This window comes from Eubalaena glacialis, chromosome 3 (genome assembly GCF_028564815.1).
Source record: "Eubalaena glacialis isolate mEubGla1 chromosome 3, mEubGla1.1.hap2.+ XY, whole genome shotgun sequence".
Lineage (NCBI taxonomy): Eukaryota > Metazoa > Chordata > Mammalia > Artiodactyla > Balaenidae > Eubalaena > Eubalaena glacialis.
Genome location: NC_083718.1, coordinates 174,908,375 through 174,936,363, shown reverse-complemented (window position 1 = coordinate 174,936,363; position 27,989 = coordinate 174,908,375). Strand labels below are relative to the sequence as shown.

The 27,989-nt window shown below is 44.9% G+C and overlaps 1 protein-coding gene across 1 annotated transcript; it reads right to left on the bottom strand.

The window, feature by feature from the left end:
- Positions 1-6,496: 6,496 nt before the first annotated feature.
- Positions 6,497-12,053, bottom strand: STMN1 (stathmin 1). Its single transcript, XM_061186967.1, has 5 exons — positions 11,973-12,053; positions 10,311-10,383; positions 9,634-9,806; positions 7,454-7,645; positions 6,497-7,024 (listed from the first exon to the last, which is right to left on the bottom strand). The coding sequence occupies exons 2-5, from the start codon at positions 10,321-10,323 to the stop codon at positions 6,953-6,955; spliced, it is 450 nt and encodes a 149-aa protein (XP_061042950.1). The 5' UTR covers positions 10,324-10,383; positions 11,973-12,053; the 3' UTR covers positions 6,497-6,952.
- Between the last annotated feature and the right edge of the window lie 15,936 nt (positions 12,054-27,989).

Genomic DNA, 27,989 nt, shown 5'->3' with positions numbered 1-27,989 from the left:
TACCCCACAGCCTATCATCCGGCCTTCTTGCCCCCGGAGCACAGGGCAGCCCTGCCCAGGGAGAGCCCCTCGTCCTGCCCCAGCCCCGGGCAGCACGATGCCTCCTCCCCTCCCTTCCAGGGTGGTGCCCATCCCTCCATGCCTCTAGCCCAGGGAGCCTGGGCCTCAGCCCCCACCCCCCCACTCTCTGGGGCAAATCTCATCTCAGCAGTTCGGGGAAAAGAAACTAAACAATGAATCAAGCCCTTTAATCAGGAGCCTATTTCCCCCCAAATCTTCAAGGCTTTGGGGATCCCACAGGTCAAGATTTAGGTCAGTGCTTCTCAAACTAAAAAAAAAAAAAATTGGTTTTTAATCTGCTAAGAACTTAGACTTTTGTAAAATTAAATACACTAGACAGTGGTAACAGTTACACAACATTATGAATGTTCTTAATGCCACTGTATTGTACACTTAGAAATGATTAATATAGTACATTTTATGTTATGTATATTTTACAATAAAAAAATTTTTGATGAAATGAAAAAATAAAAAGATGCAAAATGCTAGCCTCAACTTTAATAGTCTTCAACAGACCTTGTAAGATTGTTATGAGAGTTTCTATATGCTTACTTTCCATTTCTGTACTTATCTCATTGCAGACCAGTAACATTTTGTGGACTGACAGCGTTCCCAGGACTGCTCTTTGATAGTACTGATTCAGGCTGCTGAGAGGGGGACTCTGGCTTTGCAGAGCCTCTCAGGAGACCTTCCAGAAGGAACAAGGTTTCTGCTCCCCGGCTCCCCAAGCAGATACTTCTGGATACCAAGCCAGTCAACCCCAAGCAGCCCCAGGCCAGGCACACTGATCTGAATTATGCCTGGACCCCTTCTTCCACCCTAGTCTGTCTCCCAGGGTCTTCTTGATGTGCATTATTAATAACTTTTTCCCGTTTGTGGCCCCTGATAAGCATAGGGAATTGTGAGGTAGGGGATGGAGTGGGGTGAACTGGGAGAGAGAGAAGTACAGGGTAGAACTGTGATCTTCTTTGTGATCTAACCCCTATAGCAAACTTGGCCCAAGCATCCCCTCCTACAGGAAGTCATCCTGGGCCCACAGTGGAACTGAGGAGCCCCCAGACCCCCCTGCACACATCTCCCTGTATTCTCATTGAATGGTTGACATGGAAAATTTGAAAGTGGTGCCTACTCTTCTGGGGTGCGGTAGGCCTTGGTTTGCGGTTCCGGCCAGATTTCAGGCGTTGGCTAGGTGCTCTTGTGCAGGGAATTATCTGCACAACTCCGAGCAGCTGCGTTGATGATCGTGGTTCCGGGCCCATCTCCACCAGACTGTGGGGTACTCCAGGGAGGGGCCCATGTTTGGGATGTTGCATCTGAGTACAGTGGTCTCTGCTGGGCTGAGCAACAGAAAATACTGTGGGCTTTTGAAAGATCTAGACACCTGGGCTCCAATTTTAGAAAGCCTACCTCCAGAGGTCTGATGAGGGTCCTGAATCTCTGTATTTTGAAAAAGTGCCATGTGACTCTGATGCCCAGCTGGTGTCTGGCCTATAAGAGGTGCCCTTGAGTGTTTGGTGACTGTGGTCATAGTGGTGCAGCCTGTCTGTGGAAGGAGACTCGGGGACCTCCAGGAGGGGAGCTGGGGGACGTTAGGAAGGAGTGGCACTTTTATATATCCTTTTGTACTGATTGGACTTTGACCTAAAAAAAATGTGTGGCTGACTGACGAAGTGGCTGTCATCTACGTCAGGAACTGCAAACTCTAGGCCTGTATTTATACCTGGGGCTGCGGTCCTTAAGGACAGAAGTGGGTGGGTCAGAGGAATGGAGAGTTATAGAGCCCACATCCCACCTCAAGGGGGCAGCAGCTGCCCAGAGCTTGCTGGGTGGGACTGTGAGCCCAGGGTGGCCAGATCTTCTGGTTTTTCAAGATAAGCCTGAAATCATATTTTCAAGTGTAATTAATTGTCAACTAATTCAAAAATTTAAAGCACAGCTTGGAGTGAAGACAACATGCCTGCTGACCGACTCTGGCTGCAGGCCACCAGTTGGCGCCTTTGGATCTAGGAGGATGCTGTTTAAGATTGGGCACCTCCAAGGCCAGTCTCCAAAGCCAGGACAGAGCCAGTCTTTGCTTCTAGAAAATCGGATTGACTCCCCATGGGGTCCACACAGGACAAGAACAAAGCAGGTGCCCAGAGGAGTCACCACCCACTCATAATTCAGCTATTAACCTCCCACCATGTGCCAGGCTCAGTGCTGGAGATCCAGTGATGTGACAGGCAGTTCCTGCTCTGGGGGACACTTCCTTCTAACTAGAGAGACACACTTGAAATAAATAATTGCATGATAATGAATTCATTGGTGAAACATGAGGAGCTGCAGCATAGCATGGGGGTTAAAAGTTTGGGTTAGATTCCTGACTCCACACCTAGCCAGTTATATCACTTTGGGCAAATACCTTAACCTGTCTCAGTTGCCTCATTTCTTGCCTGTGAAATGGGCATGATAATGTCATAGGGTTGTTCTGGGGATCCATTGAGATCATGCAAATAATTATTAGCCGCTGCCATGAAGCACAGAGAGCTGTGAGACCACGTAAGAGGGAGCCTAGGCTTCACAGAGAACCCCCCCAAGGCCCCCCCCCCATCCCAGCGATACTGGAGCTTCTCCCCAGAGAGGGGAGTGGGAGGCCACAGGTTGGAAACCCAGGCCCAGGGACTGCTGCACTGCCAGAGCTCAGTCTTCCTCGTACCCACCATTCTGCTGTAGCGGCCTCGGGCATCTGGCCAATCTCCCGCCTGTTTCTTCTCCCCTTGGATCCATTTCACAGCCCACTGGCCCCTAGCAGGATTGGTGCCCAAGGATAGGGAAGGCACTGCTCTTGACCACACTGGGAGAAAGCTAGGCATTTCCCACTATGGGCCAGAGGCCCTCCACTGAGGTTGCTGCATTTCAGAGCTTATCAAACCCTGCAACTAAGTTTTACAAATCTGAGTGCCTGTGTAAAACAAGTCAGAAAACCTTCCTGGTGCCGCTGAAGTGCAGAACACCAGCTTCCACTGGCAGGGGCCTCAGCCATGGGGACACTGTGGACCTTCTATTTGACCTGGGCAAAGAGGGAGGAGGCAGACGGCAAGAGGCTTAAGTGCCAGCAATGTTTCTGGGGCCTTGAAGTTCAGCTCAGTGGAGGGATCCTCAATGGCCAAGATATGGTCCCTGATCTAACCAGGTAGAGAAGACCTGCAACTAGTCTTGAATGTGGAAGGGAATTTCCAGGGCACCTAATCCAGCCTCCCGTCCAAAGGGAGAATCTCCTCTATAAGGAGCCTGGCCTTACCTTCTTCTTGTTCCCAAACAAATCACTTTCAACAGTGATTCAGAAGCCAAACTAACAGTAAGGTGGTCAAACAATTACCTGGGAGGACAAAGTTATATGGGGTGCTAAAACATCACTGGAAATGAGAACTCTCCACTGGAAGAAAAATACACACAGTCGAAAGGAACACCTTTATAAAAAGCTGGTGGGTGGGGGATAAAACCTTTATTCCCCAGAATAACAGAAGATGGTCATTAATTGTCTTTTTGAGGGTGGTATCACTGGCTGAATCTGGGGCAGAGGGGAATTGTTCAGGACAAGAGGGGATGCCAAGCTGCCAGAGCAGCCCCCCTTCCTGTGCAGGGCCTGGAGTCAGACTGCCCCAGTTAGACCCTTTCCAGCTCAGACCTTGAGCAAGTTACTTCACCTTCCTCCATCTGTTTACTTCTCTGTACTATGGAGATGGTAGCAGCACCTCCCTCACAAAGTTGGACCTGAGGAGACAACATAACAATGCCTGAAAGTAACCGCTCAACCCTCAGTAGCTTAGGACCGGCACCACCATTTCCCAGTCAGCAGCGGAGCGTTTATTTTTCCTCCCGTCGCCCACGGTCAGCAGTAACTTTCCCAGTTCCTTGGTGTGGGGTCTCCAGAGCCCAGGGGCCCCCTCCAGCTCAGATGCTCATCACTTCATCCCCGTGCTGCTGAGACAGCCTCCTGCTGTGGTCTCCATCGCCTTCTCTCCAATTCATCCTGCCCCGCCTCCATTTTCTCTCCCTCAAAATGGCTCTGTTCACTGAACACTACCATTCCCGTGTTCTAAAGCCCCACTGCTTAGGATAAAGGGAATGAGAGCCTGCCGTGAGCCAGTAACCATGGCAGGTTCTCAGAAAGTGCGTGCTCATCAGTGCATGCTTGGGTCAACATCTGACTTCTCAAAGGACTGGCTCAAGTCTTCCCTCCTCTATTAAGCTTTCCAGACCACCGACGCCTGTGGTTACACTCTCCACCAAACCACCAAAACACACTTGGCCAAGTACAAGCATGTGGTCGAGACTGTATTCTCAGCAAAGTGTTCCACAGCCCTCCTGCCCGCTTCATGCATAAGCACAAGGTGCGCTGGGACCCCATCTCATCTTTTCTTCGCTAGCACATAGCTCAATGTGGGGCACACTCTAGCAGCTTGCTAAACGTGGATTTAAGGGCTTTCTTCATCCCTCAAACCTCTCTCTTCTGCTGAGGCCACTCAATCACCATGTCCAAGCACAAAAGCCTCAGGAAGAAGGGACGCACCTCATTTTCCACTCAAGTCAAAGGAAACAGAGTGTGCTCCGTGGTGACAGCCCCCAGACTGCAGTCAAACCACTCTGGCCTTACAAGCCCAACCTATGACGGAAGTCCTGCCAGGAGAGCCTGGCCCTGCTCACTCTAAGGACAGGACAGAGAGTCCCCGGGCCCAGGAAAGCACAGACAGATGCTCCCCAGAAGCTCCTGGACACCCACTCCTCCTTCTCTCCAAATTATAGGCAAAGAATTTGCGTGGAAATTACTTAACCTAGTTCAACCCTCTCATTTTATCCTGGAGAAAACTGAGGCCCAGGACTAGTACCTCTCCAAAGGCCAGAGGTAAAATAGAAAAGCCAGGGCTTCTGATTTTGTGGGTAAGATGCAACCTCTTCAGTTCCCTGTGACAATTGTTGTCACAAGGTGGGAGCTCAGGACCACTTTTTGATACTAAGTCAGGGCCACCGTGGGGTTGGCTGTTAACTAACTGGGGGATCTCTCCTCAAGCCCATCTTTACCCTCTTCTTGTTTTTCCTGATCTCTGTTCCCTAGCCTACATGTCCCATATAAACAAAAACTTACTGCTAACTGTAGGACACCTAGTATCATTACTCCAAATTTCCATCTTCACGCCATCTTTATATCCCAACTACTCAGAACTGGTGCTTTAAAGATTCCCAGAGGCACCATCTCCCCCATGAAAACCTCTAATACCTACTATATGCACACAAGCCTCACCTTTGCCTATGTGTTCAGGTATTGCCATAATTAACTGAATTACACTTGATCCTTTTCCTGTTTGCCCTACATGGTCATGACTCTTTAAATTCAGCCTTCTTTCAGAACCCCTACAATTGATCACCTTGTAAATTTGTAAGTCAATTCAAGGCATACAAAAGCTTCATAGTCATTTCTACCTCAAGAGTATACACTTAGCTCACTCACTAGCCTCTGGTTAAAAAGTTATTTATATATAGTGCTAAATATATACTAAATACAGTTCTAAGTGTGCTCTACACACACACACACACACACACACACTCACTTAATCCTAACAACATAGAAGAAAGGTTGGTAGGCTATTATTATAAGTTTGGTAAAACCCAAATCAAGAGCTGCAGAGGCATAAGCATGGCAACATGCAGACCCCACTGCAGTATTAGCAGTCATCCTGGAAACTTTCACTAAAGGAGCGTGGCTTCCAAGAGCTTTCCCACAGATGTCTGAGAAGCAAATAATCATATGTAATTAAGGCTATTTCCCAAATAGCCTAGGAAAGCTGCCAAAGGCTTTCCCAGAATTGAGAGGCAATCCTTGACAACCGTGAATACTGTAGCCTCTGGATACAAGATGAAGCAACTGCCAACCTTCACCACCCAAGTCAATGCTGCTCCAGAAAATAAGGTTCCCTTTATCAGTTCATAAGGGTTGCTATAGTGGTACACAAGGTTTTACTACTCTTTTGATTCTTGAGAAATGGCTCCTATGGCAGGAAAGCATTAGGATTCACACCACCCCCAGCTGTAACATAAAGCAAATAAACCATCAAATATCTCTAACTAGGATCTTAAGATTTCTCTAAACTGTTCTCTAGAAACACCATTTGCGCCTTCAGTCTGCCTTTTTAATGGGGGCACAGAAACAAAAAATGCTTGTTTGCCAATAAACATCTGAAAGACTATCATAACAGCTGATTGGAGCCGAGGCATCACAACAAAGTGACATTGTGGAAGAAGACAATGCATACAACTCTGGAGCGAGAAACTCCCGGGCAGAGAACTCGCAGTGATGTGTGTACTGGGTATTTCCGCCAGCCTAAAGGCCCCATCTGGAACAAATATAAGCTAGGAGGGTCTCTATCACTGGACAATTTATTACCTGGACAGAAAGAAGTCACTGCCACCAACAGCACTGTGCAGTTTTATTAACCATTCAAGTACAGTAGCATCTGTTAAGATCGGGACAGAATTGGGATTTAAAAGTGAACAGATATTCAGCATCTAACAGTTTGAAAGAAGCCACTACATACTCTTTTCACAAAACATGTTTTCACAGAGCCAATACAGTACTAGCCATTAACCCAGCACACCAAGTGTACTGAAGTAGAAAAGATGCAACAAGAAAAATAGCTACATTAGAAAGACTTCAACACTTTAGAAAAAGAGTAAAACACTTTTAGTTTCTCCCCTTTAGCCCCTAAAACAACATCATACAGTCTGGATCTACCTTTACAGTCCTACATCAGCTTCTAGAATATTTGTCAGGAGGGCAAAAATAAAATGACACTGGCCAGTACAGTCTTTGGATATTTAGGAAGGGGAGGGGGAGAAAGTCAGTTCTCAGAACAAATTAGTCAGCTTCAGTCTCATCAGCAGGATCTTTGGATTCTTTGTTCTTCCGCACTTCTTCAATGTGCTTGTCCTGTAAAGAAATAGTATATATCATCAGTCAAGTAAAAAAAGCCTGCCAGGTCACACCCCCAAGAGGCCCAAATCAGCATCAGTACGTATGTTATATAACATATATAATAATATACTATTATTATATAATTATATATTATGGGAATCACATAATTAGAGTTCTAAGACATCATCTTTGAACTTCCTGGGTCACTCATGGAACCTAATGATTCAGCCTTCTACTGCTCTTCCAAAGAATGTGCAATTATGCTGGAAATTGGTGAATATTCCTTCTTATTTAAAATAAGATGCTTCTGATTTAACATGTTGACCCCAAAATTGATGACAAAGACACCAAGCACATGTGATCAAGGCAGAGAGTTCAAGCCACTTCATTGTTGTATCAAACCTCAAGCTCTTAAGCCCCTCAAAGCCAGGAAGAGACACCAACCTTCTCTCGCAAACGCTCCAGTTTGGCAGCCATTTGCGCCTCTCGGTTCTCTTTGTTGGCTTCCATTTTGTGGGTCAGCTTCTCTTCTGCCATTTTACTGAAGTTGTTGTTCTCCTCTATCGCTTTTTGAAGCACTTCCTTCTCATGCTCTCGTTTCTCAGCAAGCTGCTTCAAGACCTCAGCTTCATGGGACTGGAAAAAAATTTAACAGGCTAGGCTCTCTGAAATGTTATTTAGCATAGTTAAAAATCACAAAAGAAATTATTGAGGATTGAAGATAGAAAATTAGATCTCTTTAAATAATACTGAAGTCAGGACCTGAATTATCCATATCAAAATACCGTGAAAATGATATTCTTTTTCTAGTGTTTGTATTTACTTTGGAAGACTGCCCATATTTGTTCAGATATTCTTGCCCAATTATTCCTTAAGGAAATATTCGTAAGATTTACTGCTTAACGGTATCAACATGACTTGAGTGACATGCACTTAGGAATGGCACTTTATTGTAAAGAATTTTGGTTTTTTAACTTCAGAACCCCTAAAGTTACTAAAGAAACTAAAGGTAGTTTCTTTCTACCTAAAGAAAATTAGGTCATTATAAAAAATGTAACCATATTGATAAAAAGAAAATACATGGCAATGACAGAAGACTTAAGACTAAGCCTCCAGATTAGTATTTAAGTCAGAGGATTTGTTTCAAGGAAAAGCTTATTAGCTTTTTTCTGTGGAAGCTGCATTAAATTCCAGACCACTGGAGCTCTGTTACCACAGTGTGCCTCCTTCAACAGACTCAGAATAGCTTATTGCCGAACAGATTCCAATGTGTTTGGAAGCATCAACTTGCAGGAAAACTTCAGAGCATCTGCCACTGGTTCTGTTAATTCTCTTCTTCAAAACCCCAGTCGTGATAAGAGTTTCACTATATTTAGCCAGTTACTATGTAAAGCACAGACTAATGACTACAGGGCCAGCACTGATTCCTAAAAAAAGTCTCTGTCCAGCCTTCGGCTACATCTCTTCCATGAACTCAAACTACGTGAACTCCATCAAACTCCATCAACTCAGACTAAACAGAAGAGCAAGTGGGAGATGAAACACCATTGCAAACACAGCCACTCTTCCTGGGGAAATAATTCCATGTCGACAGTGGGTCAGCACACATACATAAAACATGCAGCACCAAAAGGTGCACAGCACATGCTACAGCAGCTTAAAAAGGGGCCCAAAGTGTATGTGTGTGGTTACAAGTACCAGACTTCAAAACACTAACTGTGTTGGTCATAGGCAGGTTACTACTTCACCTTTTTGTGCCTTCATTTCCCTAATTTTAAAATTAAACCCACTTACCCCAAACAAGGTTGTTGGAAAGGGGGACTAAATGAGAATTTATGTAAAATTCTTAATGAAACGTTGAATAGAGGGGAATACACCAAAATGTTAACAACAGTTATTTCTGCGAAGTAGGATAATGGATACTTTTAATTTCCTACTTACAAACTTCTGTGGTTCTCAATTTTTCTCTAACAAGCATATTAATATTTGTTGACTTTTCTGACTAGTTCTTTTTAAAGATAGCTACTTTATAATAGAAGTACTTAGATAAAAGCTGCCACAATACCAGTATGCCAGCTGAGCAACACAATCACATAACTAGCAATTTAAAATGTTTTTATTGTACAGCTCTCAAAACAAACAAAAAAACCACACAGACATACACAGAAACCCAAAAAACAAAGCAAAACAAAAAAACCCAAAACCTTAAGAGATAAAAAAAGAATCATCCACCAACAAATCTATTTTTCAAAAAGAAAGCATGAAAATCATGAACTTTGGTTTCAGGCAGACCTGGGCTTGAATTCTGCCTCCAATACTCACTAGCTACATGACTCAGAAAAATGAGTTAACATTCCTGAGACCATTTTCTAATCTAGTATCTCAGACAACACCTACCCTCTAGGGTCACTGTAGAAAAGAAGAATATAAGTAAAGGAGATGGTACACAACAGGAGCTCAATAAATGATGGCTGGTATTTTCTTCCCACCACTGGCATATGTAATTTTCACACAGTTATTAATCACCATCTGGCTACAATTCTGTTTTCCTCCTCTTATAAAAATAAAACAGATTTGCCATATTACATTAATAAATATCCTGTTTTCTGTGAATTGATGTTTACCTTGCGTCTTTCTTCTGCAGCTTCTAGTTTCTTCTGAATTTCCTCCAGGGAAAGATCCTTCTTCTTTGGAGGGGAAAGGGGGAATTCTGGGACAGATTCTTTTGATCGAGGGCTGAGAATCAGCTCAAAAGCCTGGCCTGAGGCACGCTTCTCCAGTTCCTTCACCTGGATATCTGGATTTGATCATATTTATAATATATTCAGAAAAATGGAGTTTTCCTATTCTAATAAACTGTTCTACCGTTTTCTAAAAACCAAATCAATTTAATGGATAGAATTAGGGCTGATGAAGCAGCTGTGTTTACAGGCAATAAATTATTATCTAAATACCACCTCCCAGAAAAACAAAGCTCAACATTTTTGGATTAATAAATACCATTCTAAGATATCAGTATTTGACAATCATTTCCCTGAACAAAACAAAGACTTATGCAAAACTTCACATTCTGCTTTACACCAAGCCAAATCATCTAATAATGAACCAATTAATTATGAGCTCTCAGTACATTCAAGTAATAATAATTTTTTCTTCTTTAATTATTCTGATTTATAAAATAGATTTTTTTTTGGTAAGACCAAAACACAAGTGCCAAATTATAAGCTTAAGACTTGAACCATCTCTTATTCTAGAATTAGAAGCCCATCACAATTTCGGATTTTCCAAATAGATTACCTACCAGAAGAAGCCATGGTGAACAGAAGACAAGAGACTGGCAGTGTATTCTACACAATCCACTAGCAAGGAAAACCCTGGAAACGATTTTCAAAAGCATGCGATCAATTTCTTTGCATTTCCATGCCATCGATTCAAAGGGACCTCAAATCACATCCATATAAATCAATGTCAGAAAAATCACTACTGTGGAATTAAATAAGACATCATTAACTAGAAAATTATAAAAATCCATAAAATACTCAAACACTGGGAAATCTGAATTGAATAGAACGCTGGTTGCAGAAGATGAAGTTAACTGAGCTTGCCTGTTCAAAAAATACTTATATTTTTAAAATTAGACGGAGTTTAAGTCACAAGATTTTTTCCTCCCCTATATTTTCCCTCTGGTGAGAAGATATTCCAGGTTCAACGCCTAGTGAGACCGGAGCCATCTTAACACTGCCTACAACTCATTGTGCAAATGAAATACCCACCCCTGCTTTGTCTGTGTCTGCCATGTGGAAAACAAAACGCCCAAGCTAATATTAACCAATAATGTCGAACTCCCATTGTTCCTGCGGTTTAAGCTCCTTGTCCAACAGCTGGTAACATGAATTAGTTTTATGAACCTCTAGGTTTTAGGTTACAATAGTTGCTGCCTTGTATAGAATTTTTTCATGAAAAATTCTACATCCCTTCATTTTTTTTAAAGGTCATCATTCTTGTAGACCCCAGACTAGTACCAAAACCGTAGGAATACAGGGTCTCAACAGCTGGAACTTAAAATCCGAGTCAGCAACACGGTCTAACCCCGGCGGAGCATTAGACTCAGCACCAGACCCAGGGTGGGCGTGGCCCTGGCCCAGGCGAGGAAGAGCGGCAGGCCGCCCCCGGCCAATCAGAGAACGCCCTACACACCGGCTCCTGGCCCCGCCCCCTTCCTCCCCGCGCCTTTTCGAATCTCCCCGAACTCACAACACCCCGGAGCCCGCGCGCGTGGGAAGGGGCGGGATAGGCGGGGCTAACGGTCCTATCCGGGTAACTCCGCCCTTCCCGGGCTCGCCCCGTGCGGACACCCCCCCCAACTCCCGCCAAAAACACCTTGCGGCGGCCCCCACCCTCGCCGCAGCTGGGCGGGTGGGGTAGTCCCCGGAAAGAAACCGTGGGGTACCCCGCCATCGGCTCGCCACCTCTTTCCTTCACTTCCAATCTGCCGCCACCCAAGCGGTCCGCGCCCCCCGCCGCGAGGACTGGAGCGCTCTCATGGGGTGTCAGCCTCTCGGGCGCTGCTCCCTGGGGGCGCCGCCCCGCCCCTTCAGACAATGGGGACCCCAGCGGGGCCGCGCCTGGAGGAAGGTGGGGGCCAAACGAGGGCCTACGCCCCCTATTGTCTCCTCGACGACATCCCGGGGCTAACGCAACGAGCTCGCCCAGCAGGCCGCGCCCCCTCCCCACCACAGCCGCGCCCCCGCGGAGCGGGGACAAAGCCGAGGCTCCGCCCGAGCCACACACAAAGCGGAGAGATCCCCGCCCGCCAGCCCCTCTGGGGCCCGCTGCCCCGCCCGCCGCCCTCCAGGAAGGGGTCGCTGCCAAGACCCTGCCCCTCCCTCCGGCCGCGTCCCTCTCGCTGCCCCCAGCCTGCAGCCGCCGCCGCCACCACCTCCTCCTGGAACCCCGCACCCACCTGCTCGGTCCGAGCCGCCTGGCCACACTCTGAGCACCCACAGACCCGGGCGCGCACAAAAGCGCCAAACAGCGGCACGTGACCTCCCCGCAGGGCTCCGCATTGGCTGAGAGAGGCGGCACGTGCCGGCCCCTCCCCACCCCCCACAGCCCAAGTGGGCCCCGCCCCTGCGGACCCCGGAGCACCTCGGGAAGTGTAGTTCAGGCTGGCGGGACAGAAGGACAATGCGAGGGGTGAGGGCTTCTTGGCGGTGTCTCCAGGTGTGAGCCGGGGGCTGGGACGGTCGTCTGGCCGCGGAAGAGGGTGATGCGGTGACCCTGCCTGGGTCTGAACCAGTTCTCCCATCCTTAGGAAAAGGGCGGGGCAGGGTCCCTTTCTACCTCTCAGACGGTGGCCGCCTGGACTCCGCGTCTGTTGAGCCACTTGCCCCACGTCGCCCCACGGGCAGCACTCGGACAGCGCATTGCCCCTTCGGTGCCCCACCCTGTACCGCCACCTAAGACGCCCAAGCCCTTGTGACAGGACAATGCCACTCGACGCCCCCATCTGTCACCTGTATTGTGACATCATCATAATCTCTAACCCACTCAGCCCTAACAGGGCACGGGCGTGGCCCTTAACTCACTGTGTGAGTTCTCGCTACCATATTAGGGTCCCTGAGCTGGTGACCAGACACCTGTGGGGGAAAAGCAAGAGGCTCTGGAATTTGATCTCCTTTGGTCTAACAAAGTCACTCGGCTTAAATGCAGACTCCCATCTGTTCTGCCAAGCCTTTTGCCGGTTGATAGGGAAGGAAGCGCAATAGCAGTTCTAGACTACTACACAGACTGCAGTTAAGTGTCGCTTTTGTTCTTGAAGCACGTGTTCCTCGGATCGGTGGGGGCCCTTTTAAAGAATCAAAACAAAAGAAGCCACAAGGTCACAGTTCCCCGTGCCCTGGATAGATCAGAAGCACAGCAGATACACAAAGGAAATTGGTCTGACCCTGGCTATCTTAGAACGACTAGCCTCATTCTTACCACAGAAAAGCCAGAGGAAAAATAAAGAAAATGAACATGGTTCCCAAGCCCCTTCTCCCATTCCCCCAACCAAGGCTCTGTCCTCGGTGGTGGTCATTCCACCAAAGCACCTGCTTTGAGGTCCCAACTAGGCAAAAGGACACCTTCATTTTATTGCTCCGCCTCCCCAAACCAAAAAACAAACATGACCCAGTTTGCTGAAACAGGAGTCCTAATTTAAAGACTCCCCATGTCCAGCTAGTCACTAGGGATATGCTGGAGTTAAATACAATTCAGAGGTGCCTGAGACAAGGAAAACTGGATCATACAGGCAGCAGACACACCACACAAAGCAAACAATTAGCAATGCACTGATGCCTGAAATATGCTTGTTGCAGCATTTTCTCCAACAATCGTCCTTGTGTGGGGTCGGCCTCTCCCCCGCCCCCAGTCTAAGTGGTTTTCCCTTAGCATGTGAGCAGGACCAGGAATAATTCAGATTCTGAGCCCTGAGAGCCTTCTCCCTCTCAAACCAAACTTAGCCACCAAACAGCCAGGTGTTTCCATCTTTCAGATTTTCTGAGCAAAATCTCAGAAATCGTTAGGAAGAGGAGTGGGGATAAGAGCTCGCTGAAAAGTGATAGATTGGCAGGCAACACACACGAGCAAGAAACCCAAGGCCAAGATGTCTGTTATCCCCTGAACCAGCCTTTATCTTGAAGTCTTTGTACTTGATCTGGAGGTTTGCAGAGGAAGGTCCCACCCATTTGATACATTTTTTTTTTAATACAAGAAATTGCCACAAAAATCTCACATTTCTGACTATTAATGTTTTGACAGAAAAAAAAATAAATCTTTCAAAACACTGATTATTTTAACGCACTTATACCGCTTCCCCCCACCTTTTCTTTCTCCCTGGAGCAGATGTCTATTTCCATGGAAACCATAGCTAGGAATGAAGATGTTAGAACTCATGTAGATTTTTAATCTTTTTTTAACGATGCCACTTGGCTCCTGGGTTTGTTGATAGAAGCCTGGCCCTGCCAGTCTCTATGACAAGGATTTCCTGAGATCCCTACTGCTGCTTGAGGACTTGAGGGGGCTGGAGTAAGGTTTCCCCCAGAATGATCCTGTGAATAAAAATGTGTCCGGTGGGATGATCCTATTCTTTAGGGTGGGGCTGCTTTTCTAAGAGCTATTTATTGTCAACTCTTTTTTTTTTTTTTTTTTTTGGCCACATCGCATTGCATGCGGGATCTTAGTTCCCCCACCAGGGATCAAACCCGTGCCCCCTGCAGTGGAAGCTCGGAGTCTTAACCACTGGACCACCAGGGAAGTCCCAATTGTCAACTCTTATGAGTGTTCATGTATGAGCCTTGGAATAGGGAGGGCTTCAGACTGTAAGGAGAGGAAACAGCTTTGCCATTTCACTTTGGAGAGGGGCAGAAGCTCCCTTCTTGGAAGCTTCCTAAAACTAACTTCAAAATCTACTCCCTCCTGAAATGGCAGCAAGGAGTTAATGTTCACATCTTGGAATTGTCTGTCTTTGCCCATGAGAATTATTTTTGCCTCTGCTCAGATGGTTTTGTCGAATTGCTGTGGAGCTGGCTGCGACTATGGATTAACACAAAGTGAAGTCGAGATATGGCAGCCATCCAGCTTATTTGATCTGTGTAGACAGCTAAAGGAGAGCACTTCAGGCTTCAAAGTGCAGAAGGGATGTCTACACTGATCAAACAAGCTGGGCTGTTGTCAGATCTGCTCTGTTCTTACAGAGCACCGGCAGCCTTTGTTCATTGTTGGTTCTGAGGCTGCAGGGTTGTCTGCCACCGAGGCACCTCCAGGTTCCACTGCTGCTTACAGGGCCTGTCCTTGGCAAAAGGGTGTCGTGGGAGAGGTTTTCTCCTTGTCCCCAGCCTCGCTGTTCCCTTTGTCCCCTAATCCTTAGGCATCGTGCTCTAACACTCCTTTTCCTGTTCAAAACCTGTCTGTGAATCTGCTATTTTACTTGTCTGTCTCCCTCACTAGACAACTGAGTGCAAGAGGGCAGGGGTTGTGTCCTTGTCTCGGTATCCTTAGTGCCTGCCCAGAACTGAGCCTGGCCCCGGATGGTGGGGCCTGGATGTTTGCAGCTGACTTTAGGCGAGAACCACCTCTCTCCTCCTCAGCTTCCTCTTCTGGTGCTGGACACCTCCACCAGATAGGGGTGGTGAGGATTAAATGAGATAATGTATGTGAAAGTGTTTAGCACAATGTCTGGCACATCTCAGTGCTGAGACTTGTTAACCATTATTGCTAGAGAAGTTTCTTGATTACTATAGGTTACTGAATAAATGAATGAATGATGACTAGTAGACTTTCTCCTTTTGGTGGGAATCATTGTCACTGGCTTAACTCTTCCCATGGGGTATTTTGTTTTTTTAATAAATTTATTTATCTTTATTTATTTATTTTTGGCTGTGTTGGGTCTTCGTTTCTGTGCGAGGGCTTTCTCTAGTTGCGGCAAGCGGGGACCACTCTTCATCGCGGTGCGCGGGCCTCTCACTGTCGCGGCCTCTCTTGTTGCGGAGCACAGGCTCCAGACGCGCAGGCTCAGTAGTTGTGGCTCACGGGCCCAGTTGCCCCGTGGCATGTGGGATCTTCCCAGACCAGGGATCGAACCTGTGTCCCCTGCATTGGCAGGCAGATTCTCAACCACTGCACCACCAGGGAAGCCCCCATGGGGTATTTTTAAAAATTCAATTAATTTAACATTTTGAATAGATCAACACATTCACGTAGTTTAGAAATAAAGTACAGAAAGTCCTCCTCCCTTCTCTATCCCCATCTGCCAAATTCTCTACTTACCGCTCCCCCACCTTAACCATTGTTATCAGTTTCCTATGTATCCTAGGGTTTCTCCATGCGTACATAAGCAAATTTTTAGCTATGTATTCTTATTCCCCACTTCGTAATAAAATGGTAGTCTGCTGTAACTGTTCTGCACTTAGCATTTTTTCAGTTAACAGTACATATCAGTGATCTTTTCCCTGTTCATACATCAAGCATTTCCTGGATCTGGGACCCAATGTATGAATGTTCCATAATCTGGTTAACCAGTGCCCCATCCATGGCTCTTAGGTTATTCCCAATTATTTGCTATTTCAAACAATGCTGTAATGAACAAGCTAGTATATATGGCATTTTCCATGTGGGTAAGTATATCTGAAAGTGTGGTATTGCTAGGTCAAAGGGCAAACACATTTGTAATTTGGATAGTTCCAAATTGCCTTTCATAGGAGTTGTACCAATTCAACACCCACCACAAAACAATGGTGTTTTAATTCATTATCTCAGTTCATTAAAAAATGGATGGAAAGGCTTTGTTCCTAGAAATTTCAGGCATTAGGGAAAAGGAGGGGGAGGACTAGAAATCCCTAGAAAGACATGGCTGTCAGTTCTGTCTATATTAATAACTCCTCTCAATACTTGAAAAGCAGCAGCTGATCTCAGAACAGCTCTGGTGCCTGCATTGTATCACTGTCTCAATCAGTCTTGTGGTAGAAGTATCTGCAGGTGTCACCATGAGATTGGAAGATTATTGAAGGCAGGGTCTTCTTCATAGCTGTATCCCACTCCCCTCCCCATGATGCCTGACACAGTGGCTGGCATATATTTTATTTAATCCATTCTAAGATGTATTTTCCCCCACATTTGTGTATCTTTGAAATCAGTGTGCTCATAGTCCATAAGTACCATGTCATAATTGCTGACAGCATATTTTCTTAGTGGCGTATAAAATAATGCTATCTTAAAAATAAATGGCACGTGAGTCAACAAAATATGGTAAAATGCACACATATTAAATGTGTGAGTGGAACGGGGCCTAGATGTCACTGCCCCTGCCATCTTCTCACTCTGTGTTCTAACCTTCATCCCTCTTATCTACCTCCATGCCTTCCTCCAACAATTCCTTTTATGGGGATGACTTCCTATTTGCCTTCTTGAGCTTCCATCTCTCCCCTGAACTTTAAAAAACATTTCCAGCTGCCTAAAGGACATCTCCTCCTGGAAGCCCCGTAAGGTCCTCAAATTCTGTATGACCCACATTGAACTAACATCTTCCCACCAACCATATCTCACTTCCCCATTCTGCTAGAGGCTTTGCTAGACTCTTGCCCTTCAGGTCTAAAACTTCAGTCAAACTCAACTCTTCCCTCTTTCTCACCCAAGCTTCCACTTATAGAAACTTAGCATTTTCTAATAGAATGGAACCTTTAAAATGATAGTAGCTACAAGAACAAAGCTGGAGGACCCACACTTCTTGATTTAGAAATTTGCTACAAAGTTACAGGAGTCAAAACAGTGTGGTACTGGCATAAAGACAGATATATAGACTAATGGAATAGAATAGAGAGCCTAGAAATTAACTCTTGCATATACAGTTGAATGATTTTTGACAAGGGTGCTAAGACCCATTCAATGGGGGAAAGGATAGTCTTTTCAATAAGTAGTGCTGGGGCAACTGGATAGCCACATGCAAAGAAATGAAGTTGGACTCTTACCTCACACCATATACAAAAATTAACTCAAAATGGATCAAAGATCTAATTATAAGACCTAAAACTATAAAACTCTTAGAAGAAAACATAGGGCAAAAGCTTCATGATGTTGGATTTGGCAATGATTTCTTAGTGTGACACCAGGCAACAAAAGAAAAATTGGACTTCAGGAAAATTAAAAATTTTGTCCATCAAAAGACAATATCAACAGAGTAAAAAGGCAACCCACAGAAAGTGAGAAAATATTTGCAAATTATATATCTTATAAGGGATTAATATCCTATAACTCAAAAAAAAACAACCTGATTTGAAATGGGCCAAGGGATGGACCTTGAGGGCATTATGCTAAGTGAAATAACTCAGACAAAGAACGACAAATTCTGTATGATCTCACTTATATGTAGAATCTAAAACAAAACAAAACAAAACCAAAAAACAAGCTCACAGATACAGAGAAAAGCTTGGTGATTGCCAGAGTGGAGGGTGAAATGGGTGAAGGAGGTCAAAATGTATAAACTTTCAGTTATAAAATAAATAAGTCATGGGGATGTAATGTACAGCATGGTGCCTATAGTTAATAATACTGCATTGCATATTTGAAAGTTGCTAAGAAAGTATATCTTAAAAAGTCCTCATCACAAGAAGAAAAATTTTTGTAACATGTATGGTGACAGATGTTAATTAGATGTTACTATGGTAACAATTTTGCTACTACAAATATTGAATCATGATGTTGTATACCTGAAATTAACATAATGTTATATGTCAATTATACCTCAATGAAAAGTTTTTTTAAAAAAGAAATAAAAAGAAAATGGGCAAAGTACTTGAATAGACATTCCTCCAAAAAAGCTGTACAAATGGCAAATAAGCAACATCACTAATCATGAGGTAAATGCAAATCAAAACCACAATGAGACATCACTTCATACCCATTAGGATGGCTACTATCAAAAAAACAGAAAATAACAAGTGTTGATGAGGATGTGGAGAAATTGGAAAACTGTGTACTGTTGGTGAGAATGTAAGATGGTACAGTCACTGTGGAAAATAGTATGGAGGTTCATCATAATACTGCAAATAGAACTATCATATGATCCAGCAAGTTCAGTTCTGGGTATACACACCAAATAATTGAAAGCAGGGTCTTGAAGAGATATTCGTACATCCATGTTCATAGCAGCATTATTCACAGTAGCTAAAACATGGAAGCAATTCAAATATCCATTGACAGATGAATAGATAAACAAAATGTGGTGCAGACATACAATGGAACATAATTCAGCCTTAAAAGGAAGGAAATTTTAACATATGCTACAACATGGATGAACCTTGAGGATATTATGCTAAGTGAAATAAGCCAGTCAAAAAAAGACAGATACTGTTTGATTCCACTTTCTTTTTCTTCTTTTTTTTTTTTGGCCACATTTTGCGGCGGCGGGATCTTAGTTCCCCGACCAGGGATCGAACCCGTGCCCCCTGCAGTGGAAGTGCGGAGTCTTAACCACTGGACTGCCAGGGAAGTCCCTAATTCCACTTTTATGAAATACTTAGAGTAGGCAAAATCTTAGAGCTAGAAAGTAGAAGTGTGGCTGCCAGGGGCTGGTGGGGGGAGGCGGAATAGGGAGCTATTGTTTAGTGGGGATAGAGTTTCAGTTTTATAAGATGAAAGGAGTTATGGAGATGGATGGTGGTGATGGTTGCACAACATTAATGAATGTACCTAATATCACTGAACTGTATACTTTAAAATGGTTATGATGGTACATTTTATGTTATATATATTTTACTACAATAAAGAAATTTGAAAAAAAAAATAATAGCCAACATACTTATAGACTGCTTACCACATGGCAGGCACTGGTCTAAACACTCCATGTTTGTTAACTCATGTTAATCCCAAGAACAATCTTATGAGATTTATTAACCTAATTGTAAAGATGAGGAAGTGAGGGTGGCCAACTGTCCCAGTTTGCCTGGGACTAAGGGTTTCTCCTGGGACTCAGGACTTTCAGTGCTACAACCGTGAAAGCCCGAGGCAAACCCTGATGAGTTGGTCACTCTAAAGGAAACTGAGGCACAAAGAGACAGTATCTTCCTAGACTTGTCAACAGGGTCCTTGTCCTAGGCCCTGCACTTTAAAGGGCTTCACTCTGACCCTCCTCCAGCTGTGCCCATTTTCATAGGCAAGGAGTCCCCTGGGGCCAAGGAGCCATGCCCACCCTGAGCCTGGGCACCCTTCTAGACCACACTCTGGGAACCGGGACTCCAGAATTCCCTGTCCAAATGGCCAGAGTCCACTTTCAGCAACTGCACCAGCCCCTTTCCTGGGTCTATCCTCCCAAGGGCAAACTTCCCTACCAATGAGTACACCCCTGTAGCCAGGGCTGGCTGCTCGTAAGGGGTGTGGATAAATCCTGCACATGGGGGCTGGGGGGTAGGGGGTGCACACAGGAGCCAGAAATAGGAAGAGAAGGGATCTAGCTCGGCCACAGTCTGACCTGGAACTCCAAGGAACCCAAGAATTCTCAACTCAAAACCTGGCTTTCTAAGTTACTTTGGAGGTATATTTGTCAAAGTAGAAGGATAAAGCATATATTTTTAGAAAATGGTTTGTTAGCTTGATTTATAACTCTTAAATGCTTAGACGTAAGGTATGTGGGCTTCCCTTTTATACTCCTGACTTGGGTCTGGCAAATGTTAGCAGCAGGCCTGCAAAGAGATTGTCACTTAACCAACTAGTCTACACACAGAGAAGCACAGACATTTTGCAGTCAGGTTCCAAGTCTGTGTTTTTAGCTCTCACTGTAAACTGTTTTATCAGTCTAACCCTTTTTACAAATGAGGGAGGAAAGCCCAGAGAACTTTAGACATTTGTCCAAGGTCACACAAGCAGGAATTTGAATCTGTGCTTTAAATGATGCTGTAGGTACTGTTCAGTTACTACTTGTGTGAGTTTGGGCATGTGACTTCCTCTTTTGGGGCCTGCGTTTCATCATCTGTGAAATGGGGAGAATTCCCCTACTTCATAGGGTTGTTGTCAGGACTAAATGAAATAATATGTGTAAAGTACCTAGCATTATGTCTGATGCCTAATACACCTTCAATAAGTGACAGCTATCATCAAGCAAAGCTCTGATCACATGACTTTTCTGCTTGAAAACATTTGATGAATTAAACTTTGGGGCACATTATATGAGAAAAACAAAAATTCCTGAAACCTAAAAAAAATATTGATGACTCCCTTGGATTATAGTCCAAGGGTCCTTGGCATGGCATTTGAGACCCTCCGTGAGGTAACTGCAACCTACCTCAAGATCAGTTAAACCCTGAAATTCTTTGATTCTTGATGTATCTGAAGATCTGTCATCTCAAAAAGGGATAGTTGTAGGGAAGCACAATTAAGATGCATGGAAGAACTCTGTGGTCACTGGACTTAGCTAACAATAGAATGGATGTCTTAAAGAATGAATGAGATTCTGGCTAGGAGAGGTGTCCAGACAAAGATTTGTCAGCCAGCCACCAAGATGGTGAAGAAGGATTCTTGCATTAAGAGGAAAGTGACCTCCCTTCGTGCTTTAAGATTCTTTTTAAATGAGATGGGGAAAGGCTCGTGATATTAAGCTAAATGAAACAAATGAACAAAGGCTACCCAACTGTGTGTACAATATGAGCTCAACTACAAGGAACAAAATATAATGAAGGAAATGCACCAAAATATTTGTTCTGGGAGGGCAAAACAACAGTTGAGTTTAGTTTTCTTCTTTGTACTAGTCTGGATTTTCCAACATTCTTGAAGTGAACATATATTCCTTTTATTAATGATAAAACAATTATATATTAAAAATAGAAAGGAGTTTTGTCCTCCTCACTGAGCTTAGGTCCTTCTATGTCTCTATGTCTCTGTCCCCACTTCCCCCCACCCCTCCGAGTTTCAGCTTTATTGGACTCTTCCCATCTCCCTGGAAAGTCACACACCTATATGTTTTGCTGACACCAACCCCTAGCCTTGAGTCCTTGACTTTTGTCTCTATTGAAATTCTCTCCACCTTCAAGGTCTTGATCAATCTCTCCGATCCCCACACACTCTCCTGGTATTGTAGCTATTTATACATATGTTTGTCCCCCTCACTAGAGAGTAAACTCCTTCAGGGCAGGGTTCTATATGGTTTTGTCTTGGTATCTTTACAGTGCCATGAATAGACAGTCGGCAAATGTCAAATCATCTGGCTGATGTCTTTTTGGCCATTAAACAACACTTAGGGCTGAGGGTCAGACAGCATAACTAAGGGTATATTCTGGACCAGTATTATCGCAGAGACATTTAAATATATATATATATTTAACTTGTTTTTAAACTTTTAATTTTGAAATCATTTTAGATTTCCAGAGAGTTGCAAAGGTAGTACACAGAGTTCCCATAGACCCTTCAGCCAGCTCCCCGCTATGTTAACATCTTACATAATCATGGTCCATTTATCCAAACTAAAGCATTAACACTGGTACAACACTATTAACCAAATGGCCAGCTTTAACTGGATTCCCCATTTTTCCATTGGGGTCCTTTCTGTGTTCCAGGATCCTATTCAGGATACCGCCTCACAGGTAGCATCTTGTTTCCTTAGCCAGTGACATTTCTTTTAGTGGGGAGGCTTGGTGGGGGGTGGGGGGGGTGGAGGGGTGGGCAGGTTGCTTTCTATTGTTCCTTCCAATCAACCTTTTCCAAATAATCAAAATATGAGCACAAAAGATGGCGATGGCATGGGGATGGTGAGGTAGAAGCACTCACCCTCTGCTGGGCTGTTGGGTCTTTGAACAGGGAAATGAACCGTTCTTCCCACATGGGGCTGGGAGGATGATTTTCATCTTAGATCTAGTCTTTTCTTGAATGGACACATATGGGCCTAAAAAACAGCAGGGAGTTACTTTTTTTTTCTGGCCGCTCTGCACAGCTTGCGGGATCTTAGTTCTCTGACCAGGGGTGGAATCTGGGCCTCCCGCAGTGGAAGCCCCGAGTCCTAACCACTGGACTGTCAAGGAATTCCTGACTCCTAACTTTTAATTCGTTAAATTTCTGGGCCATTCCATAGCCCATTTTCCCATGGCCTGGCACAAAACGCGTTCCTAGTTACTTATAAAATCTTCCAAGCAGTTGGCATTTATCAGCAGTCTTAGTAATTCAGTGAGAACTGAGGTTACAGCTGTCACAGGAAGTTGAAAACAAGGCTGCTGAAATCACACCCATTCCGAGGCAGGGTGAAAGTTATACACTGAGTAGAATTCAAGCCCGGAAGGTGGAGGTGGCTGAGGCGTCAGGTGGAGAAGGGTGGGATGCTGTGGAAGAGAAAATACACGAGGGAAAGAAAAGCAGATGATGCGGCTCTGGAACTCAGAGCTGGTTTACAGACCTTCTGGGCTTATTGCTAAGCCCTACATCCATCAGTAAGCACTAGCACTGCGGTGCTCTCACAGACCGCTCCCCGTTCCCCACCGCTTTACTGGATCACCACAGACCACCTACTAATTGGTCTTCAGTCCGTCCCCTTCCTCGAATCCATTCCCAGCATAGGCATTTACCAACTCAAATCACTGGAGAGTGCGGGCCCCATCTAAGTGAGAGCATTACTTTCCTGGGGCTGCCTTAACACAGTGCCACAAACTGGGTGGCTTAAACAACAGAAATTTGTCATCTCACGGTTCTGGGGGCCAGAAGTCCAAAATCAAGATGACAGCAGGTTCTTCCTGAGGGCTGGGAGGGAGAATGTGCTGTGCTCTCCTCTAGCTTCTGGTAGTCCCAGCTGTTCCTTGACTTATAGATGGCATTCTCCCCATGTCCTCACATTGTCTTCCTCTACATGCATCTGTCTGTGTCCAAATTTCCCCTTTATATAAGGACACCAGTTATACTGGATTAAGGCCTATCCTGGTGACCTCATCTTCACTTGATCATCTATCTGCACAGACCCAATTTACAAATAAGGTCACTTTCAAGGTTACAGGTAGGACTTCAACATCTTCGGGGGGGCACAGTTCAATCCATAACAGAAGGCTCCCACCTAGCTTTGGCTGATGGCTATCATAGAACAATGTGTGGCTAGAGAAGCTGGAATTTAGGATTTCTTGTGAAACCGCCTGATTTTTAAATATCGGCATCTAATTAAATATAAGTAAACTGTTTCTAATACCATGACTGCCAAAAGCAAGTCAACCTCTACTCCACGGTCACCACGGGGTTCTCTCTAAAAGTCTGATCCCGTCCTTCCCTTTTATGGGATTAAGGCCAAGTTCCTTAGCCTGGCACACAAGGCCCTCCACAATCCAATTCTTTTCTGTCTCTCCAGGATCCTTTCCCACCACTGTTCCTGCCGTGCCCCTCCCCACCGTACCATCATATCAAAAGACCTGTCCTTTTCCAAACATGCCGTGCTGTTTTACACCTCTTTGACTTTGCACTCTCCCTCTGCCTGATGCCCTCTCTCCTCCAGTCGATCAGGAAACTCCTGGCCATCCTTCAAGTGCTTTCTCATTGCCACCCCCAGGGAAGACCCCCTGAAGTCTTCCCTGTCCATCCCCCATGTAGTTAACCTCTTCCTTCTCTAAGCCTCCACTGCACCCTACATTTCCCTAGTATAGCACTCAACATTTTATTTGCTATTATTTGATTACACGTCTGCCTCCTGTCTGGACCACGAGCTCTTTGAGGATGGGGACTGTTGATCTGGATCACCTAGCACAGATCCCAGCACACGGCAGGTACTCAATACATGTTGAGTAAATGAATACTCTGCACAACACCCAATTAGGTATCATGAGGGACCCAAAGAAGCATCATGTGGAGTCCCTGTCCTTAAGGTCCTTACATTTCAGCTAGGTTCACAAGATACACACCAAAGAAAAGGCAAACCATACTGGTGGTATATGACAACAGGCAGAAGGAGAGGCTCCTGGGGCCTCTGGTGGTCATCCTCATGTGGGACAGAAAAGATCCTGTTTTAGTGGCCTGATGGAGCACTGCTTTGTATGCTGAAAGGTCAAGATAAAACCTGGCTAACTTTCCAGAAAGAGCGAATTGCTGCACTGCATGCTCGCAGAGATAAGGTTGACTATGGTGGCTCATGACAAGAAGAGAGAGTGGGGCAAGGAGAAGAATGCAGGAGAAAACCCAGGGAAACAAAGCTGGAGAAAGAGGAGGGGCAAAAGTATGAAAAGGAGGACCTGGGACCCATACTTGTCTCACGTCCCTCTCCTGCATCAGTCTTCCCTGCATCAGCATATTTCCAGGCTGCAATTCATTCCGCCTTAAACCTACCGATAATTCCTTCCAGAGTCCCCCATTTCCCTACTCAGCCTTTATAACGACATGCTCCAAAAGGGCCGTCTTTGTTGCTGTCTCCGACTCCTCTCCGCCTTTTCTCTTTAAACCCTCCTCATGCAGATGCGTGCTCCACCTCTGTCTACAGACACTGCTTGCCAAGATCACCAATGACATCTACATTACCACACCCAATGGCCAACTTGGACATCTTCTCTATACGCAATCACATCCCTAGCAATCTCAGCCAGTCCTATGGTTTTATTTTCATTTATTGATTTTTAAAATTATTTATTTATTTACTTATTTGGCTGTGGCAGGTCTTAGTTGCAGCACATGGGATAATAAGTTGCGGCAGGTGGGATCTAGTTCCCTGACCAGGGATTGAACCTGGGCCCCCTGCATTGGCAGTGCAGAGTCTTAGCCACTGGACCACCAGGGAAGTCACAGTCCTATGGTTTTAAATACCATCTATGCTGCTGATTTCCAAATTTGTATTATCTAGCCTAGGCTTATACCCTGGGCTCTAGACATTTATCCAACTCCTACTCTCTATCTTCACTTGGATGTCTCTTAGGTATTTCAAACTAAGTGTGTCCAGAACTGAACTCCTGATCTTCCCCCACCCTCCAACCTGTTCCTCCCATTGTCCTGTATATTCCCTCCCTCTTATCACAAATAGGCAAATTATATGCTTATTTATTTCTGTCTCTCCCCCACCACCAACTTGAATGTAAGATACGTGAGAATCGGGGCTGTGTCCGTTTTCGTTATTACTATAGAACAGTGCCTGACACATAGTAGGCTCTCAGTATGTATTTGGTTCATGAACAAATTGAGGCATTTGGGGCTTAAAGCATAGTGGTTAAGAGTGTGGGCTCTGGGGCCATAGTCTCTGGGTTCAAATCCAGGTTCTGCCCTTTACCTTAAGCAAGTGGAACCCCCAGAGTTTCAGAGTCTCTAGAATGAATACCAGGAAACAGCCCGAGAAGAGTTTGCTGCTTTTGATCCTAATTGGACATTCATTTACCAGATAGTCACTAAGGAACTCTGAGGTGGCAGCCCTGTGCTAGGCCCTGGGAGTACAGTAAGGAGGAAGGCAAGTCCCTGGCCCCAAGAGCTCACAGTAAATGGCAATCAGCTCAGAGTACTGAGAGGGTACAGGGAGCAGCGGCTAACCTAGGCAGGGGAGGGACAGCAGGGAAGGCCTGCTAGGGAAAGGGGCAGCTGAGCTAGGGAGACCTGAAGGAAGTCTGCAGGCTGAGAGGAAGGGAACAGGGTGCCAGGAAGAGGAAAGAGCACAGATAAGTGCCCAGAAGAGAGAGTGAGTCTAGCACAGTTGTGAACTGCAAGCGGCCTGCCCTGGCTGGAGCCCTCCGGCTTCAACTGGTGAGACTGCACCCAGGACTGTGGAGTGGGTGGCGGCTGGAGCACCAGGGCCCTTGAAAGCCCTTCAGGGTAGCGCTAGGACTTTAAGGATGATGACTAGAATCACAGGATCGCAGGCTCTTGAGCTGAGGGATTTGATGGGTCACATAGTCACTCCTGAACCCCTTCCCTGCTTTTTTTTTTAGGTAGACAAGTCACCATTTATTTTTCTGAGATGGTTTGCAAACACAATCTGTTCAAAAAACAAAGGACAGGTGTGGTACAGTTAAAAACCAATCTGAACTTTGCCGGTAGATTTTAAAAGGTGATCATTTAGTGTATAAACTGCTTACCATATTCTACTGAATCTAAGATGCACTTTAAAAATTACCATCTTTGGAATGGGATGTCTTGTAATCGGTTGATATCAGAGTTTAACTGGTACCAATTTTTCTTTCTTGGTATTACATGAAATAATGGTGCAGTTGACAACATCTTAGATTTGATGATGTATTCTACTAGATTGATGGAATGGCTGATAGCAGGATTTTGTTAAATAGCTATGTCTTCTACTGAATTTTTTTTTAACAAATTTTTTTTTTTTAATTCTGTTAAAGTACACATAGGGACTTCCCTGGTGGTCCAGTGGTTAAGACTCCACGCTCCCAATGCAGGGGGCATGGGTTCGATCCCTGGCCTGGAACTAAGATCCCTCAAGCCACGCTGCATAGCCAAAAATAAATAAATAAATAAATACACGTACATTGTTGTGCAGCCATCACCACCATCCATTCCCATAACTCTTGTAGATCTGAAACTCTATCCCTATTAAACAATAACTCCCCCTCTCCTCTCCCCCCAACCCCTGGCAACCATCATTCTACTTTATGTCTCTATGATTTTGACTACTCAGTACCTCATATAAGCAAAATCATACAGTCTTTGTTTTTTTGTGGCTGGATGATTTCACTTAGCATAATGCCCTCAAGGTTCATCCATGTTGTAGCATATGTCAGAGTTTACTTCCTTTTTAAGGCTGAGTAATATTCTTTCACAACATTTTGTTTATCCATTAGTCCTTCAATGGACATTTGGGTTGTTTCCACCTTTTGGCTATTGTGAATAATGATGTTATGAACACTGGTATACAAATATCCCTGCATTCTTTTTCCTTATAAAATAGCATTAGATCTCTCTTTTTTTTTAATCTTATTTACTTATTTTTGGCTGCATTGGGTCATTGTTGCTACGCGCTGGCTTTCTCTAGTTGTCGGGAGTGGGGGCTACTCTTCCTTGACGCGCTCTGCCTTCTCACTGCGGTGGCTTCTCTTGTTGCGGAGCACCGGCTCTAGGCGCGCAGGCTTCAGTAGTTGTGGCTCACGGGCTCTAGAGCACAGGCTCAGTAGTTGTGGCGCACGGGCTTCGTTGCTCCGTGGCATGTGGGATCTTCCCGGACCAGGACTCGAAGCCATGTCCCCTGCATTGGCAGGTGGATTCTTAACCACTGTGCCACCAGGGAAGCCCTATCCCCGCATTTTTAAAAACTAAAACAAACCCCAAAAAGTACAAAGAAAATAACACATATTTCCCATCACCTGGAATAAACCATTGTTTACATTTTTACATTTGTTTCCACTGTCTTCTTTATGAATACGCAGTTTAAAATTCCTTAATATAGGAACGCACTGTCATTTTTTTAAAGAAAAATATTAGAATTTACAAAGAAAGCTGAGGTTCCTGTTCACCTCCACTCACTATCCCAACTCCCTGCCCCTCTCCCCAGAGAAAGCCACTTTTC